The following is a 19,317-nucleotide window of genomic DNA, read 5'->3' on the forward strand; positions in this document are numbered from 1 at the left end:
GCATACAGTATTCCAGCTGTGGCCTAGCTAGCATTTTGCACAGCTCCATCATAACCTCCCTGCTCTTATATTCTATGCCTCAGCTAATGAAGGCAAGAATCCCATATGCTTTTTTAACCAGCTTACCTACCTGTCCTGCTACCTTCAGGGATCTATGTACATGCACACCAATGTTCCTCTGTCCTTCCTAGGGTCTTACCATTCATTGTGTATTCCCTTGCCTTGTTAGTCCTCCCAAAATGCATCACCTCACACTTTTCAGGGTTAAATTCCATTTGCCACTGTTCTGCCCATCTAACCAACCCATCTATGTTGTCCTGTAGCCTGAGGCTTCCCTCCTCGCTATTTACCACCACCAATTTTCGCGTCATCTGCGAACTTACTGATCATACCTCCTACATTCATATCTAAATCATTAATGTACACTACAAACAGCAAAGGACCCAGCACCGATCCCTGTGGTACACCACTGGACACAGGCTTCCAGTCACAAAAACAACCTTCGACCATCACCCTCTGCCTCCTGCCACTAAGCCAATTTTGGATCCAATGTGCCAAATTGCCCTGGATCCCATGGGCTCTTACCTTCTTGACCAGTCTCCCATGTGGGACTTTGTCAAAAGCCTTACTGAAGTCCATGTAGGCTACATTAACTGCACTACCCTCATCCACACACCTAGTCACCCCCTCGAAAAATTCAATCAAATTGGTTAGACATGATCTCCTTCAATCAAATTGGTTAGACATGATCTCCCCCTGACAAAGCCATGCTGACTATCCTTGATTAATCCTTGCCTCTCCAAGTGGAGACTAATTCTGTCCCTCAGAATTTTTTCAAATAATTCCCCTAGCACTGATGTTAGGCTCACTGGCCTGTAATTCCCTGGTTTATCCCTACTACCCTTCTTGAATAATGGTACTAAGTTAGCAGTCCTCTGGCACCTCAGAGCCATGGAGCCATCGGGTCTGCTAGCTCCCCCCCTCCCTTTCTCCCCCCACAATCCCCCCTCCCCCCTCTCCTCTCCCTCCCCCCACCCCCCCCCCTCCCTCCCCACACCACCCCCCCTCCCTCCCCACACCACCCCTCCCCTCCCCTTCCCCCCATTCCCCCCCTTCTCCCTCCCCTCCCCCCCTCCCCCCAGTCGCGCTCTCTCTCCCCCCAGTCGCGCTCTCTCTTCCCCCCCAGTCGCGCTCTCTCTTCCCCCCAGTCGCTCTCTCTCTTCCCCCCAGTCGCTCTCTCTCTTCCCCCAGTCGCTCTCTCTCTTCCCCCAGTCGCTCTCTCTCTTCCCCCAGTCGCTCTCTCTCTTCCCCCAGTCGCTCTCTCTCTTCCCCCAGTCGCTCTCTCTCTTCCCCCAGTCGCTCTCTCTCTTCCCCCCAGTCGCTCTCTCTCTTCCCCCCAGTCGCTCTCTCTCTTCCCCCCAGTCGCTCTCTCTCTTCCCCCCAGTCGCTCTCTCTCTTCCCCCCAGTCGCTCTCTCTCTTCCCCCCAGTCGCTCTCTCTCTTCCCCCCAGTCGCTCTCTCTCTTCCCCCCAGTCGCTCTCTCTCTTCCCCCCAGTCGCTCTCTCTCTTCCCCCCAGTCGCTCTCTCTCTTCCCCCCAGTCGCTCTCTCTCTTCCCCCCAGTCGCTCTCTCTCTTCCCCCCAGTCGCTCTCTCTCTTCCCCCAGTCGCTCTCTCTCTTCCCCCCAGTCGCTCTCTCTCTTCCCCCCAGTCGCTCTCTCTCTTCCCCCCAGTCGCTCTCTCTCTTCCCCCCAGTCGCTCTCTCTCTTCCCCCCAGTCGCTCTCTCTCTTCCCCCCAGTCGCTCTCTCTCTTCCCCCAGTCGCTCTCTCTCTTCCCCCCAGTCGCTCTCTCTCTTCCCCCAGTCGCTCTCTCTCTTCCCCCCAGTCGCTCTCTCTCTTCCCCCCAGTCGCTCTCTCTCTTCCCCCCAGTCGCTCTCTCTCTTCCCCCCAGTCGCTCTCTCTCTTCCCCCCAGTCGCTCTCTCTCTTCCCCCCAGTCGCTCTCTCTCTTCCCCCCAGTCGCTCTCTCTCTTCCCCCCAGTCGCTCTCTCTCTTCCCCCCAGTCGCTCTCTCTCTTCCCCCCAGTCGCTCTCTCTCTTCCCCCCAGTCGCTCTCTCTCTTCCCCCCAGTCGCTCTCTCTCTTCCCCCCAGTCGCTCTCTCTCTTCCCCCCAGTCGCTCTCTCTCTTCCCCCCAGTCGCTCTCTCTCTTCCCCCCAGTCGCTCTCTCTCTTCCCCCCAGTCGCTCTCTCTCTTCCCCCCAGTCGCTCTCTCTCTTCCCCCCAGTCGCTCTCTCTCTTCCCCCCAGTCGCTCTCTCTCTTCCCCCCAGTCGCTCTCTCTCTTCCCCCCAGTCGCTCTCTCTCTTCCCCCCAGTCGCTCTCTCTCTTCCCCCCAGTCGCTCTCTCTCTTCCCCCCAGTCGCTCTCCCCCCCAGTCGCTCTCTCTCTTCCCCCCAGTCGCTCTCTCTCTTCCCCCCAGTCGCTCTCTCTCTTCCCCCCAGTCGCTCTCTCTCTTCCCCCCAGTCGCTCTCTCTCTTCCCCCCAGTCGCTCTCTCTCTTCCCCCCAGTCGCTCTCTCTCTTCCCCCCAGTCGCTCTCTCTCTTCCCCCCAGTCGCTCTCTCTCTTCCCCCCAGTCGCTCTCTCTCTTCCCCCCAGTCGCTCTCTCTCTTCCCCCCAGTCGCTCTCTCTCTTCCCCCCAGTCGCTCTCTCTCTTCCCCCCAGTCGCTCTCTCTCTTCCCCCCAGTCGCTCTCTCTCTTCCCCCCAGTCGCTCTCTCTCTTCCCCCCAGTCGCTCTCTCTCTTCCCCCCAGTCGCTCTCTCTCTTCCCCCCAGTCGCTCTCTCTCTTCCCCCCAGTCGCTCTCTCTCTTCCCCCCAGTCGCTCTCTCTCTTCCCCCCAGTCGCTCTCTCTCTTCCCCCCAGTCGCTCTCTCTCTTCCCCCCAGTCGCTCTCTCTCTTCCCCCCAGTCGCTCTCTCTCTTCCCCCCAGTCGCTCTCTCTCTTCCCCCCCAGTCGCTCTCTCTCTTCCCCCCAGTCGCTCTCTCTCTTCCCCCCAGTCGCTCTCTCTCTTCCCCCCAGTCGCTCTCTCTCTTCCCCCCAGTCGCTCTCTCTCTTCCCCCCAGTCGCTCTCTCTCTTCCCCCCAGTCGCTCTCTCTCTTCCCCCCAGTCGCTCTCTCTCTTCCCCCCAGTCGCTCTCTCTCTTCCCCCCCAGTCGCTCTCTCTCTTCCCCCCAGTCGCTCTCTCTCTTCCCCCCAGTCGCTCTCTCTCTTCCCCCCAGTCGCTCTCTCTCTTCCCCCCAGTCGCTCTCTCTCTCTCTTCCCCCCCCAGTCGCTCGCTCTCTCTCTCTCTTCCCCCCCCAGTCGCTCGCTCTCTCTCTCTCTTCCCCCCAGTCGCTCGCTCTCTCTCTCTCTTCCCCCCCAGTCGCTCGCTCTCTCTCTCTCTTCCCCCCCAGTCGCTCGCTCTCTCTCTCTTCCCCCCCCAGTCGCTCGCTCTCTCTCTCTCTTCCCCCCCAGTCGCTCGCTCTCTCTCTCTCTTCCCCCCCAGTCGCTCTCTCTCTCTCTCTCTTCCCCCCCAGTCGCTCGCTCTCTCTCTCTCTTCCCCCCCAGTCGCTCGCTCTCTCTCTCTCTTCCCCCCCAGTCGCTCGCTCTCTCTCTCTCTTCCCCCCCCAGTCGCTCGCTCGCTCTCTCTCTCTCTTCCCCCCCAGTCGCTCGCTCTCTCTCTCTCTTCCCCCCCCAGTCGCTCGCTCTCTCTCTCTCTCTCTCTCTCCCCCCCAGTCGCTCGCACTCTCTCTCTCTGTCCCCCCCAGTCGCTCGCTCTCTCTCTCTCTCCCCCCCAGTCGCTCGCTCTCTCTCTCTCTCCCCCCCAGTCGCTCGCTCTCTCTCTCTCTTCCAACAACAACATTCCCTCAAAAATCCCCTCGGTACCCGCCGGGCACTTTAGCTAGTATATATATAAAAGGATCCATCCGTCTGTCTGTCTGCCTGCCTGCCTGCCTGCCTGTATGTCTGTCTGTCTGTCTGTCCGCTATACACTCAAAAGTTATAGAGCATACCTACACATATGGTATTTCAAAAGAAAGCTGATGATTAGGGGAGTGTCATAGGCGTATTTACTTTTTGGTCAGACAAAGATTGTTCGGACAGTATACAAAAAACGTTAAAAAATCCGCTCATTCGCGGTTAACCAATCCTACCGCTCATTAGCGTTGAGTGACGTGATGGTTGACCAATCGTACAGGGGATAGCATTGACTGATGTGATGGTTGACCAATCAGTGCATCACGGGGGATGTTTGATTCCATGTGTGGGCGGGACCTAATCCTGCAGCCTCCCAAAACGTAGCCGCCATTTTTTTCACTGCTTTTACTCAACAGCGAGCGGGGCAGCTGCGGCGGCCCGCCAGAGCGGGAGGTGAGTTGGGGTCACTCAGGCTGGCCCTGACAACCGCTCGGCCCCAGACACAGAGCAGGGGAGCGGCAGCGGCCGGCCGTCAACTGCGCGGCCCGAGACACAGAGCGGGGGAGCGGCGCGGCAGCCGTCCGCAGCGGGAGCTCAGCTGGGGTCACTCATGTCGGGCCTGACCGCTACACCACGCATGAGGCCTCTGGCTCACCAAGGCCGGGCTCCCTCTCTCTCTCTCTCTCTCTCTCTCTCTCTCTCTCTCTCTCTCTCTCTCTCTCTCTCTCTCTCTCTTGCCTCCCCCCTCTCTCTCCTCCCCCCTCTCTCTCCTCCCCCCTCTCTCTCCTCCCCCCTCTCTCTCCTCCCCCCTCTCTCTCCTCCCCCCCTCTCTTCTCCTCCCCCCCTCTCTTCTCCTCCCCCCTCTCTTCTCCCCCTCTCTCTTCTCCTCCCCCCTCTCTCTCCTCCCCCCCCTCTCTCTCCTAACAACATGCCCTCAAAAAACCCTCGGCACCGCCGGGCACTCCAGCTGGTATATATACCTGCACCAAATAGATGTCAAAATGCCTGCACAAAACCTGTTCTAATAAAAACAACAGTTCCTCCGCCCCCCGATAAGTGGTGACTTGTTGCTCCTCCACAAAAAGTCATTACTGGGCTGAGCTACTTGATCACTGAAAGGTATTTTCTGATCCATCATGCAATTTCTATGTCTGCATTTTTCCAATCAATGCTGAAAAACTGGTTACAATGTCATTTTTTAAAGTTGTGGGGGGCCATGCTGCAACGTGGTCCAGTGTCCGGCAATTTCATTTTCTGAAGTATTCTGGCAAAATGAGCTATCCTTGATCCTCTGGATTCTTAATGTGGAAGAAAGCTTGCCTTGTACCAGTTCATTCATCAAAATAGTTCAATAGAATGTGAGTTCTATCAATGCCTTATTTATTGTTCTTTAAATATACTGTGTAATATACTTAAATCATTGTAGCTGGTTTGTAAAAATCATACGTTGTTTTAAATCTTTCTCTGTAGTTGCACCACAGTCATTTTTTTTTAAATTCATTCACGGGATGTGGGCATCGCTGGCCAGGACAGCATTTATTGCCCATCCCTACTTGCCCTTGAGAAGGTGGTGGCGAGCCGCCGCCTTGAACCGCTGCAGTCCTTGTGGTGAAGGTACGCCCACAGTGCTGTTAGGGAGTTCCAGGCTTTTGACCCAGCGACGATGAAGGAACGGTGATCTATTTCCAAGTGTGTGACTTTGAGGGGAACTTAGAGGTGGTGGTGTTCCCATGTGCCTGCTGCCCTTATCCTTCTAGGTGGTAGAGGTTGCAGGGTTGTTAATGCATGAAAATAGTTCCATAAGTTTCATATGTAGCAGAATATATATGGTAGGTTTGTGACTAAATTTCCCTCTTGTGCTGCCTTTGTACTATCATTTTTGCACTGATGCAAAGTAGATTTGGGTGTGCCTTTGATATGATAGTAGCAGTATAACTTGGACTTCAGATCCTAATCTGAAACCTAGATACACTAAAGCACAAGCATTATATGTTCCTTTCTTAGAAGGCTGTCTTGCACCCTCTTGGCTTCACACCAGGTGAACTGCAGTCCTGTGTAAAGGTAAATTAAAAAACTGCTCAGGCACTCCATTGGATTTAGTGGACACTTTATAAATGTAATAATGAATCTATTCAATGCAGCCTGTTCTCTTCTGTTTATAAACATAGCCACTTGCAAGCAGAGCTCTGTGAATGTGCATAGCTTTCTGCTGGCAGGGTGTTTTCTTCTTCATAGGCAGTCCCTCGGAACCGAGGATGACTTGCTCCTGCATTAAAAATGAGTTCTCAGGTGACTGATGCGTCCAATGCGGGACCTACAGTCTCTGTCACAGGTGGGGCAGACGATGGTTGAAGGGGCGGGTGGGTGGGGTGCGTGGGTTGACATGCGCTCCTTGCGCTTGGCTTCCGCTTGCTCCCGGCAAAGAGACTCGAGGTGTTTGGCGCCTTCCCAGATGCTTCTCCTCCACTTTGTGCGGTCTTGGGCCAGGGATTCCTAGGTGTCGGTGGGGATGTTGCACTTTTTCAAGGAGGCTTTGAGGGTGTCCTTGAAGCGTTTCCTCTGCCCACCTGGGGCTCTCTTGCTGTGTCAGAGCTCCGAGTAGAGTGCTTGTTTTGGGAGTCTCGTATCGGCATGCGGACAATGTGACCCATCCATCGGAGCTGATAGAGCGTGGTCAAAACTTCGATGCTGGGGAAGTTGGCCTGAGCGAGAACACTGACGCAGGGTGTGATCTGCAGCCTGCAGTATAACTTCAGTCTTCCCAGGTGTGCTTCCTTCTCTACAATTAATGGTCTCAGATTGTTCATACACTTTAACTAAGACCCTACGGGAGGGGAGAAATTAAAAGGAGCCTTAATTGCACATGTATTTAGTGTCTTAAAATGCACATAAAATTGATAATTACATCCACTCTGTCCCTTAGTAATTACTTTAATTGGTGTTTTTCTACTTGCATCATCATGCTATATTAATTAGCACTGTAAACTGTGACTTGATGTGACGACCTCTAATGTTGGAACTCTGAAACACCAACAAAATCAGTACCATCAACGTATTGCACATTACCCACAATAAACTACATTTTGAAACCATTCCAGTACTTAACTGGATATTGAAAATTATTACACAGTGATGCACAAAAAGTTGAATATTTATTGGATGCAGCCTTGTAGTTACCTAGAATAATAAAAGCACATGTTTGCTTATTTTGGGATGCTTAGCAAGGGGCATAACATATATATCCATAGAGATCATTTTTAAACCATATTTGGCCCTGGTGAGATTACATCTGGAGTATTGTGTGTAGTTTTGGTCTGCCTGTTTCAAAAAGGATGTTCAGTTATTGGAGGGGGTACAGAACATAAGGGAATGACATATCAGGAGAGACTGACTGCCATGGGTCTTTTTTCTCTTGAAAAAAGACTGAGAAGGGGATATGATAGAAGTGTTTAAAATTATTGATGGTTTGAACAAATTGGATCGAAAGTAAGCTTTTCTGCCTTGTACAGAATTTAAGAACAAGGGGTTGTATTTACAAACTAAGCACAGCAAAAGTAAACCGGAAATGCAGGATGAACTTTTTGACTGAAATGGTGAAAGATATATGGATCAGATTACCAGTATGGGTGGTGGAATAAGAAACCTCAAAGAAAAGAAAGAAATGGGTTTCAAGGAGGAATTAGTCAGATTCTTATTAACAGTTGGGATTCAGGTTTATTAGAAATGCACAAAAGAAATACTGTAGCTAAATGGGCTAGAATGACTTGCATTTATATAGCGCCTTTCATGACCTCAAGACGTCCCAAAGCACTTTACAGCCAATGAAGTATTTTTCAAGTGTAGTCACTGTTCTAATGTAGGAAATGCGGCAGCCAATTTGCACACAGCAAGGTCCCACAAACAGCAATGAGAGAGTGACCAGATAATCGGTTTTTAGTGATGTAGGCTAAGGGACAAATATTGGCCAGGACACCAGGGAGAACTCGCCTGCTGTGTATGTTACAACATCTGTATTTTCCTATAACCAGGTAGCAATCACATAATATCTTTATTGTTCCTTTACCTTTGTCATTCAACAGCTTTCATTTTCAGTAGTGAAACCAGAGGATGCTGGAGATGTACAGCAAGTTGATCAGCATCTGAAAGGGAAAGACATGTTGGTGATGAAAGTGCATACTTGAAGTATTAACCTCTTCTCTTTCAGATGCTGTCTGGCCTGCTATCCATTCTCAGCATCTTCTGTTTTCTTTTCAGGTTTTCAGCATTCATTGTTTTATTATTTTTTTAACCTGTCCTTTCATTTTAGTATCTACTGATAAAGCACCCACCTCTGACCGGTAGAGACGCTAAATATATATTACTTAATAATACAATATTGCTGGTAGATACATGGTTAAATGGATGGAAAGATTTTGATCATATTTGAATTGTGGCTGAAATTGGAATGCGGAGCCAGCGATTGAAATATTTTGTCACTGTCATTTATTGCCTTTTAAGAAGGGATATCTTAACTTGCATGTCTGAACTTTCCCTTCAAAAGTTTGCTTAACAAAAATGCTGGCCCAACAGTCATATTTCTACAATGTGGGTTATTTATACTTTTTTATAAATATATTTTAAAGCCAACAGTGTCTGTTCTTACTGGCCTGGTCCCTAAATGTGTTGTAGTTGGTTTTATAATTCTCATCCTTGTGTTCAAATCCCTCCATGGCCTCGCCCCTCCCTATCTCTGTAACCTCCAGCCCTACAACTCTCCGGGAACCCTGCGCTCCTCCAATTCTGACCTCTTGCGCATTCATAATTTTCTTCACTCCATTCAGCTGCCTAGGTGCTAAGCTCTGGAATTCCCTCCCTAAAACCTCCCCGCCTCTCTACCACCCTCTCCTCCTTTAGACTCTCCTTAAAACCTGCCTCTTTGACCAAGCTTTTGGTCACCTTTCCCAATATCTCCTTCTGTGGCTCAGAGTCAGATTTTCTTTGATAAGGGTACAGAGGCGGTTTACCAGGACCTTACCAGGGACGAGGAGAGGTTGGAAAAGTTAAGAGTGTTCAGAGAAGGTTAAGAGGTGACCTAATAGAGGTTTTTCAAGATGATGAGAGGTTTTGATAGAGCAAATAAAGACAAATTATTCCTTCAGGGGAGTGGGTCAATAACTCGAGGTCATCGATTCAAAATCACTGGCAAAAGATCTGGAGGGGAAGTGAGAATTTTTAAATTCAGAATTGTCGGGATCTGGAACGCTCCATACATAATTTAAAAAGGGAGTTGGACAGGTACTTGAGGATGAGGAACTTACAGGATTATGACTTGCAGGGTTAAGGACAAAAAGCGGGTGTGGGACTAAGCAGACTGCTCTTTCAAAGAGCCAGCACTGGCACAGGATGCGGAATGGCCGCCTTCTGTGCTGTGAGTTTCTATGATTCTAACCCTTCTGTGAAGTTGGGACGTTTTAGTAAGTTAAAGGCGCTATATAAATGCAAGTTGTTGTGACCTCTTCCAAGGGCGGTTGAATTGTAAATTGTCGTCAACGACTGCACTCCACCCACCTGACACTGGCTGCGTGTTGGCTCAATGTCCTTGAGCTGCTCGCTTCATGTATCTGCTCCTAAAGGGCAGCGAGGATTGAGAGGCGGGGGCGGTGCAGTGTCAAAGTTTATTATTTTAAATAGCGCGGGGTCAATCCGGCGCGGCGAAGATTACAGGAAGGCGGGGGTTTATTCTGCCATCTGTTTTCTCGGACACCCCGAGGCGAGCCCTGCTCACTCAGCATCACCTTCGCCGACCTCTCTCTCTGGCCACAGAATTCCCTTCCACTAAGCATTTCACCTGCCTGTTGAAGTTGTCGGGCTGCAGTCGCGGTATTCTGACCCAAGCACGGGGGAAGTGGCCTGAAATGAACGTGCTTGCATTTAATGCAGGATTCATATATTCCATTCACGTTATGTCCTGCAGCAGGCACAGTCGAACTTTTTGAAAGCATCGGCTTTTGCTCCGGATCTCAGATGAATTTGCAGATATTTATGGGGCTCGAGTGGGTGTTAAAATTGGACAGATGGGGGCTGGGGGGCTTGACCTCTCCCAAGAGGCTTATTGCATCGGTTCGAATTGTATTTGATCGGATCAGACTTAACATTTCTGTCCAATATCAAGTGAGGAAGCCTTCTCCCCACCCACCCACACACAAACACATAAAAACATAGACGGCGCTTGAAGTTCGATGCTGAAAGAACACGTCCCGCACTTGTCCTGTGTCTGGGTTTCAGCTGGGAGCAAGGGTGCGATGAATTATGTATCTGTATGTGAATGAACGTGCGAGGCTGGTGACGTGACACCTCTTGTTCGGATCCAGTTAGGCCGAGAAGCAGGTTGGCTCCTCTTTCCCTGTTATTGTCGGTCCCCAGTCTCGCACCCTTCTCCCAGGGTGTCACGTCAATACCAGCAGCCAGCTTCATCAATGTTTCATCGCCTTAATTAAACCGAAGCCCAGTTGGCTTTGAACCGGCAGTGCAGAGCGGTCGCCCCACACTTCCTATCGGCTTCAGCTTGCCTGATATTTCCACCGCTCTTTTGAGGAGTTGGTTCCTTTAACACTCTCCCCTCCCCTCCTAAAAGCAGAAGTTGCGCTTGCCTGCAGTATCCGGCATCTGGACACCAAAACTTGCCTTCCACACACACATACACACACTTTACACTATTTATGGCACATATCACTGTACACATTAGAAAACATGTTTGCATTCCGTTTCTTAATTTTCATTCATCTCGGGAGATTTAAACTTCTCTCTAAGGCCCGGGTGAGTGTTCATTCATTACACGGATGCATATTTCTGCGGACCTATTGCCCATTGCTGTCACTATTTTACCCCCAATATTAATATCTCGTGCCACTAATGCGCTGTGTCTGTGACTATTGCTTTGATTTTTCTTTAAAATCTTATACTGCCGAACAGTAACATTTTCTGGACCAGCGATTGTCGTTTTATTTCCGATTTCATTGGAGCACCGAGCGATGATGTCTTTAATGTAAATTCTCCTAATTTTCTACATTGTATACAACAGGGATTGGCCGGACCTGCTCCTTTTATTAACCTTTACTTACAGGGGGACCATCTGAAAATGTTGAATAATGAAAAGGCAGGCGGTGCAATTTATACAACTATTAATTACCTGCCGGCAGACAGGAGGGCCCTGCTATAAATACTGCGCCACTTTAGATAAAAGTTTCATGCAGCTATTTAGGGCCCCTGAAATATAAATGATTTCGTTAACATTTTATAATAAATCAGTACATGTATATATGCGACAAGACGCTGATTCCACCCCCAGCCAGGATGCGGAGGAACGGCTTTTCCCAGAGCCTCGCTAATGGTCTTATTCCATTTGGGCGATTTGTTGGGGTTGATGGAGACTGATGGCATGTTGCAGTTTTTTTCCCTATCGCTGGCACTTTGCTTCCCTGCCCTGTCGCCGCTTGGGGATGTCAGGAAGCGTCTCTTCAGCCTCTAGACGCCAAAGAGGATGACAGAAACGATTACCACAAGGCGAGATGACTTGTCCATGGTGCTGAAGTGAGTTTTAAGTGCAGATCTTCGTGGCGTTGAACTCATTCCCTCACGGAGGCATCCAAGCCCTGCACACACACGAACCGAAGGGGAAAACTCCAGCTCGAACACTTGACAAAAGTTACCCCGTGGAAAAAAAAACTTTTCTCATTGACGCTGTCGGTTTAATTTGAGAACTACGGTTTCTATTTTTGCAGCTGTCATTGTTTTTCGCCGATTATAAAACAGACAGAAGGGGTGAAGTTAAGAAGAAATACCTTTTAGCAGGTCTACCGGCTAATTTGGGGACCAAAGGTTTATTGAGGGTGGGAGTTGTTACTTTAGCTAAAGTTTTACTCATGCTCGCATTGAAAATTCAGAGCTCATATGCACCCTATATATTGTTGGGTGGCTTTGCGGACTAAAGGATAAATGCTAAACGAATCCAGCTGTAATTGGAATCCTCTGCTATTCAAACAATATGTAAATGATATTTAAAATCTTTTGAGTGTTGTCTATTTTCTGTATCTGAGATTAGATGCAAATTGCTTTCGGTGTTGTATTTTATTCTACAGTATTGTGGTCCTTTCTTAATCCGTTAATCATCCTAAATCGCCATTTTAGTTGGATAAGGCCTTTCATAAAACACTATTTCTAATTTCTGTCTTCCCGGGCAGTAAATCTCAAGTCACCGTAGGAAAAGGAAGACACTGACCTCCAGTCCAGCGTTATTATTACTTACCAATAATCCATCAATCTGGAATAACTGGTAACAAGGGGGCAGGGCACACATTCAGCATTGGTAGCAGAAGCATAAAGGAGGAAAGTTCAAATAATTTTCCATTGCCTGCTGTGCCATCAGCCGTCTAGGCCCTAAACTCTGGAATTCCCTCCTTAAACCTCTGTCGCCATCTCTCTCTCCTTTAAGATGCTCCTTAAAACCTAGCTCTTTGACCAAGCTTTTGGTCACCTGTCCTAATGTCTCCTTCTTTGACTCGGTGTCAATTTTTAGTCTGATAGGCTTCTGTGAAGCAAAAGGGAAAAAAGACTTGCATTTCTGTAGCGCCTTTCATGACCACCGATGGCCTCAAAGCGCTTTACAGCCAATGAAATACTTGTGAAGTGTAGTCACTGTTGTAATGTGGAAAACGAGGCAGCCAATTTGCACACAGTAAGCTCCCACAAACAACAATGTGATAATGACCAGATAATCTGTTTTAGTGATGTTGATTGAGGGTTAACTATGGGCCAGGACACCGGGGATAACTCCCCTGCTCTTCTTCAAAATGGTGCCATGGGATCTTTTACATCCACCTGAGAGAGCAGACGGGCCTCGGTTTAACATTTCATCCAAAGGAGGGCACCTCCGACAGTGCGGCACTGGAGTGTCAGCCTAGATTTATGTGCTCAAGTCTCTGGAGTGGGACTGTGAATCCACAACCTCTGACTCAGAGGCGACGGTGAAACCAACTGAGCCACAGCTGACACTGAACGAATTTTCCTGAAAGAAGCACCTTGGGAAGTTTTACTAAGTTAAAGGCGTTATATAAATGCAAGTCGTTGTTCACCCAATAGTTGGTGGAATATGGATTCCATTACCACAGGAAACACATGAAGTGCAGTCCATGGGTGAAAAGTATTAAAAGGTGCAGGAAATAGGATTCCAAGAGCTTGGTCTGTGCGGTGGGTCAAATCACTTTCTCCTAAACTGAAACTCCTCTGGTTCTATGAACTGCAGTCAACTTTCCCCCAGTGATTAGTTTCAGCTATTTAGCTACAAAAGGGAACAAGGTTGATTGTCTACTTGGAGACCTGCTGTCATTAGTAATGAGTTTACGGTAATTCACAAAAGAATATGAGGAAAGCGGGAAGACTGTTGATGTTGGACACAAAAGACACGGCGATTAAATGAAATGTGCTCAAGTCCACCTACTCTATTAGAAAATCTATGGATTAGTTTAGTTGAGACTGACCACTTCCAATAATAACGTGATTGGAATTGATTCGGGCTGATTAACAGATTAAAGCGGACCTGTACATGATGACAAAACTCCAGTCAACTGCTTTCCCTGAAGAATGCGAGAGTTTTGCTGACACTCGTTGGGAGCAGGATGTTGCTATAATATATTGCAACAAGTGTATTTCGTCTATCCGCGAATGGAATAATGGCTCACTCTTCCTGGAATGGGAGTTACTCCACAGGGGAAAAATACATTCTTAAAATCGTGATAGTCTAACAAACATTAGGATCAATTTTTTAACAGAGAGAATTATATTCTAGCAATAATACTTTCACTCTTCCTTACAATCAATATCCAGTTCATCTTTCATAATAGCGTGTTTTAAAAGTGCCGGTATATCATTAGTAATATATACTAGAATCTATTACGAAATAATTTTATGTTCACCGTGCATATGTTGCTGTTAAATAATATTTCAACACTTAAATTATTTATTTATAGCTAAATTTTGCATTCATAATTTAAACCCTAATTAAAATATCGGTTGAAGCACAGATCACGTATGTAACTGCAACAGTCGCGGTCAATGAGGAGAATGTGTTTCTCCAACACACAAATTTTAGGCTCTTTCGGAAGTGGATATATGTAGGTCTGCAAGTGTTTAATTAGATCATAATCAAAAGGTCACTGGAATTAAAAGGAAACCTGTTTTCATTTTGCATTTTTGAAAGCTTTTGGTAAATGAAATCCACGTGCCATTAACATTCGAGCGGATTTTTAACAATTGCAGAACATTGTTCCATACTTAATTACTTTTTGTCAATGTAAAAAAATCACTGCTCCATACTTAATTACTTTTTGTCAATGTAAAAAAAACACTTATTTAGACATGAAGGATGCGCTATGTATCTCCAATCTAACACTCTTTATAAATATATTTTTCCTTGAACTGATAATTGCATTGATTGTTCCTGAAACATGGAAATTCCATCGTCTCACAATTAGACAATCTTTCTCGGTCAATCCTTTCATACGCCGCTCGATGATGATTTTATTCTCATCCGCGTGAAAGATTCTAACATTTCTACCAAGCTGTTAAAAACGGTGTCATAATTATTGTCATAATAACTTTTACTCAGTCTTAAAACTACGTATGACAGGATTCTGACAAAGAACCAGCATTTAACTCTTAGTGTAAATGGAACCTCCAACAGATTTTTATTTACTCGAAGTATATTCAAACTTTCCGAATACGGGTTTAACAACAATGAAACATTGTTGGCCAAGAGGGGGATTCATCCAGTTGTCTCTTGCCGTCTGCTATTTAAATTGGCAATAGTGAGTTTCTTCTCCTGAATTATGGATGATTGGGAAAACGAAATCAATACTTAATGTACTAGTTAAGAGTTAAAAAGAACTCTTTACAAACGTGACCCTTATTTAAAGCATTGCTTTATATATTTAATATTGCACAGGAGAATTATTCCTTGTAGAATTTCTTCTTCAAGTTAATGATTACTTTGCGCCTATCTATTCCCATGTTCTGAGTCTTCTCAAAGTATTTCTGATTGCCCATCCATCCGCCCACCAGCCAACTGCCCAACAAAGCTGTGATTTTTAATTTAATTCTGATCATGTTTCTAACTTTAGTTTTGTGAAAATGAATCGATTGCCTCTATGTTGGCCAGTCTGTGCTAAATCCAAATGTAAATGGGATGGAATCAACACTAAGTGCATTGAGTACTGAGATAAGGCAGTCCCTGTTACACGATCATTGACACCAATTCCCAATTTGTCTTTTAGTGGGTATAGCCAAGCTTGTTACATGCAAATGTGGTTATAAGAAACTTTTGGTCTATTCCAACCCACTGCAAATAACATATATTTGCATATGTATGTATGTCAGTAATAAATATTTGAATATTATTTAGATAATGAATTGCGTTTAATAGACAACAGGATTAATCTCCAAGAACTCTGTAGTTTCACTTTTATGGAGAACCCGATTTATTTTTCATTTAAATATATCATATTTTATAGACTACCAGTAAGAATGTTTAAAATAATAAGAAAAGAAAGTTTTAGCCCACTTAATGTTAGCGGTTATGCTCTGAATTCACAGGGAGCTATCTGCTTTAGGTCAGCTGTTCAAATATGGGGAGTTATTTCAAATCTTACCGTGTTGCACGGGTTATGGGTGGAAATGAAATCATCAGGGAATGGCCATATATGCAGGTCATATTTGAATCTTCTGAATAAGGCTTCTTTGTGTAGGTGAATGTGAAAAGGTTTTTTTTTGACTCCTCGGGCTAACTTCCTGCTTTTGTATGGCTGCAGCACGCCTGCGCGCTGCTGGCAGTTGTTGCTGGTAAGATGAGTAAGAAGCAGGTGGGGGCGAAGAGGCTGTGTCATTGAAATAGCTGACAGGAGCCGGCACCAGGCAGCAACGTCTATGTCAGGACCGTCTACCTGCAAGGTGTGCAATCATGATGGCCATGAACGGCAAGCAGCACTTCAGCATGCACCCCATTCTCCAGGAACCCAAGTACCCGAGCCTGCACTCCAGCTCGGAGGCCATGAGGAGAGTTTGCCTCCCAACCCCACCGGTATGTATATGCATAATTACTGCTTTAAGGCACAGTTTTGACAGGCGCTGCTTAATGTTTTTTTCATGTCACCAGAACAATCGCGTAGCTCTTGTATCTCTTCACATGTCTGTTCAACCAAGTCTCTTGACTTCATATTAATTTTTATGACCTGGGCTTTGAGGAAAGATTTTTTTTTTGCAAATGTTTTTTAATACTGAGTTGACAGAATTCCCCACTGACTGCAATGTGTGTGCATTCTTGCTTGCAGCTGCAGGGCAATATATTCGGCGGCTTTGATGAGACTCTGTTAGCCCGCGCTGAAGCTCTGGCGGCTGTGGATGTCGCAGCTCACAGTAAGAATCACCACCACTTCAAGCCGGACATCACCTACCATACCATGAGCAGCGTCCCCTGCAGCTCTACCTCTTCGGCCCTATCCATCTCTCACCCTTCGACGCTCTCCTCCCACCATGTTCACCCAGGTCACCAGATCTTGGATGCGGACCTTCTGGACATCTCTCCAAGCCTGGCCGGAATGGGTGGACCAGAGCCATCGCCCATGCTCTCCACACAAGTCCACCCTCATCACCTCAGTAGCATGGGGCACCTCCACCAGGCTATGTCCATGGGCCATCCTCACTCCTTCGCTACCCACAACGGTATGCCGTGTATAAACGAGGTCGAAGCAGACCCCAGGGAGCTGGAAGCTTTTGCCGAGAGGTTTAAACAGAGGAGAATCAAGTTGGGAGTGACACAGGCTGATGTTGGGTCTGCCCTGGCCAATCTGAAGATCCCCGGGGTGGGCTCTCTCAGCCAGAGCACCATCTGCAGGTTTGAATCGTTGACTCTCTCCCACAATAACATGATAGCACTGAAACCGGTGCTGCAAACCTGGCTGGAAGAGGCGGAAAACGCTTACAGGGAGAAGGCGAACAAGCCCGAGATGTTCAACTCCAACGAGAGGAAGCGCAAACGGACCTCGATCGCAGCGCCGGAGAAACGCTCTCTGGAAGCTTACTTCACCATCCAACCCCGTCCCTCCTCGGAAAAAATCGCAGCCATCGCAGAGAAATTGGACCTGAAGAAAAACGTGGTGAGAGTCTGGTTTTGCAACCAGAGACAGAAACAAAAGAGAATGAAATATTCAGCAAACCACTGACCAGGAACTGAGTGGTGTTGGATACAGCAACAACAAAATAAACAGGGATTTTCAGTGTCTTCGCTAAGGACTTAAGCCATGGACTTTCGATCAAACTAACTTTCTCCACTCTTGTCACAACAAGCTCAGAGAAAGGTCCGGTGTTCCACATCTAATGAGCGTCGCTATGGAACCACTCCAAGGATGGTTCTTGTGTGTAACCGGTTTAAAGACTCGCTGTTGCACGTTAGGATGGACACTTCTCTTGGCTGGTCCTCTCCCTCTCTTCCCCCACCCCTTTCAAAGTGAAACAAATGTATTCTTCAGTTCTTCCAACCCTTATTAAGATCCAGCACAGTCTCATAGTGTTTCTCATTCTCCTTTTCCTGTTTCCGAAAACATAAATATATGGAGAATTCCAGAGTTGTCAGGGCACTTTGTTTATTAAAGGGAGCCCAGGCAACTCGAGGGGTTCCAGCCTTCAGTTTTATTAGTGTCCTTTAGCTATTTCGTGCTGAGATAATTACACAGCTAAATTAATATTTAATGTTATTTGTTTCCTGTGTTAATAATTGCAAATAAAAGCAGGACCTGCTAGAGTAACACCGATAGTTGCACAGCGTATCCATCACTCTCTACATCCAGAGACGGTTCCCTACAGATGTCCTCAAAGTGATTTTTTACATGTATTTCTGCTTCCGTTTGGCCACTAATTTAACAGTCTCGCCGTATTGTTTAACGAGTTGATGACATGTCTGCATAAATATTACATAGAAAAGCGTCTGCACGTCGGAGACTCGCTCTGATGGTTTTCATTTCATTTAATGCGATGTCTGCAAGGAAACGTTGGGCAAGAGCTTTACCGAGGATGGGGCAGGTCGACAGCCCGGACCCCATCCTCCTCTCCACCGTCTCTCAGGAGAACTGGGCACCGGACCCTGGGCAGGAGGGGGCTGACAGAAAAGGATTCTCAGGATCTAGTTGAAGAGTATGCGGGGAATGTTTTGAATCAGTTGGAAAAAATGCAACTGGGGAAAGTACAAGAGTCCAGAAAGGGTATAAAGAAAGAGACAGTTCGAATATTATGCGGATACTATCGGAGCCGGCTCCCTCTGTTGTAAAGGTCTCTTCAACTGTACTGTCTATATAAACATATCTATTTAAACGGTCGATGTGATTCCGAATCTATTGTATTTAGTCCTGAGCAACGCGTCTCCTTTTGTAGGGCGGAATATTCAACTCATTAATGACTCGTTCAGCAATCCCATCTTCAGACAACTCTAGATTCACTGCAATAAAGTTGAAGAGACCGTTACAAAAGGGAGGGCAATGGCTTCGATATTATCTGCATAGTATTCATGCATATATATATATATATAAATATATAATACGTCCAGACTCGCCTTTGTGGTCATTTTGGTTGCGACCTCATTCTGAAAATGATCTGTTTTAGTTCCCACAAGGACTAATAAGGTCTTGGCAGCTGGCAATTTAATCATTGATAATTCAGACCATTCTCGGTGGTCACAATGCTAGCCTTCAGAGTCTAATGGACAGAGATACCTTTGGAACGGTAACAGCAACTATTTCTGTATTCATGTTTTTTAATAAGGATCATCTCCGGATACTGAATTGTTTTACGAGTTTCTGTAATAATGTCCCACCTACCAGCCCATCTCTTCATGCTTCGACTGGGTCTGTGTTTGACAAGAGCCCGTACATTACATTTTGAGGGCAATGTTGTAATATTCTAGGGTTTTGAACTGTAAATAGTTGGTAATTCAGAACATGGGCCTTTTACAATAAACCCCGAGGCTTGTATATTATTCAGGTCGTCTGTATATTGCACATAAATAATTTATTGCAAATCATAATGATGTTAGCAATAACACCCTCAACTTCGAACACCTTATAATCTTTATTTTTTTCCTGTTTGAGCGTGTGCGGTCTTTGTTCTGAAGAATATTTCTTAAAATAAAGTCTTTATTATTGAAATTATAAAACGGATTTTCTTTCCGATGCGTTTTATTTTGCGTGTGGATTTCAATGCACTTGACGACTGATCTATCTTGTTCAATTTAAATTTTCTGGAAATTCATTAAACACTTGAACTTTTGTAGATTCTTGAAAACAAATGTTGTGTGCA

At 46.7% G+C, this 19,317-nt stretch overlaps 1 protein-coding gene across 1 annotated transcript; it reads left to right on the forward strand.

Annotated features, from left to right (window-relative positions):
• Window positions 1–15,931: 15,931 nt before the first annotated feature.
• Window positions 15,932–17,645, forward strand: pou4f3 (POU class 4 homeobox 3). Its single transcript, XM_085994063.1, has 2 exons — window positions 15,932–16,051; window positions 16,302–17,645. Exons 1-2 carry the CDS (start codon window positions 15,932–15,934, stop codon window positions 17,190–17,192), a joined length of 1,011 nt encoding a protein of 336 aa, XP_085850189.1. The 3' UTR covers window positions 17,193–17,645.
• The last annotated feature ends 1,672 nt before the right edge of the window (window positions 17,646–19,317 follow it).

Source organism: Somniosus microcephalus, chromosome 8 (genome assembly GCF_052327205.1).
Source record: "Somniosus microcephalus isolate GS21.2 chromosome 8, FLI_Smic_1.0, whole genome shotgun sequence".
Classification (NCBI taxonomy): domain Eukaryota; kingdom Metazoa; phylum Chordata; class Chondrichthyes; order Squaliformes; family Somniosidae; genus Somniosus; species Somniosus microcephalus.

Excerpts from the sequence above, each read along its gene's own strand:
- pou4f3 (XM_085994063.1), top strand. The coding sequence starts at position 15,932 with ATGATGGCCATGAACGGCAAGCAGCACTTCAGCATGCACCCCATTCTC. Across the intron at positions 16,052-16,301 it reads TTTGCCTCCCAACCCCACCG|CTGCAGGGCAATATATTCGG; the intron begins GTATGTATATGC and ends TCTTGCTTGCAG.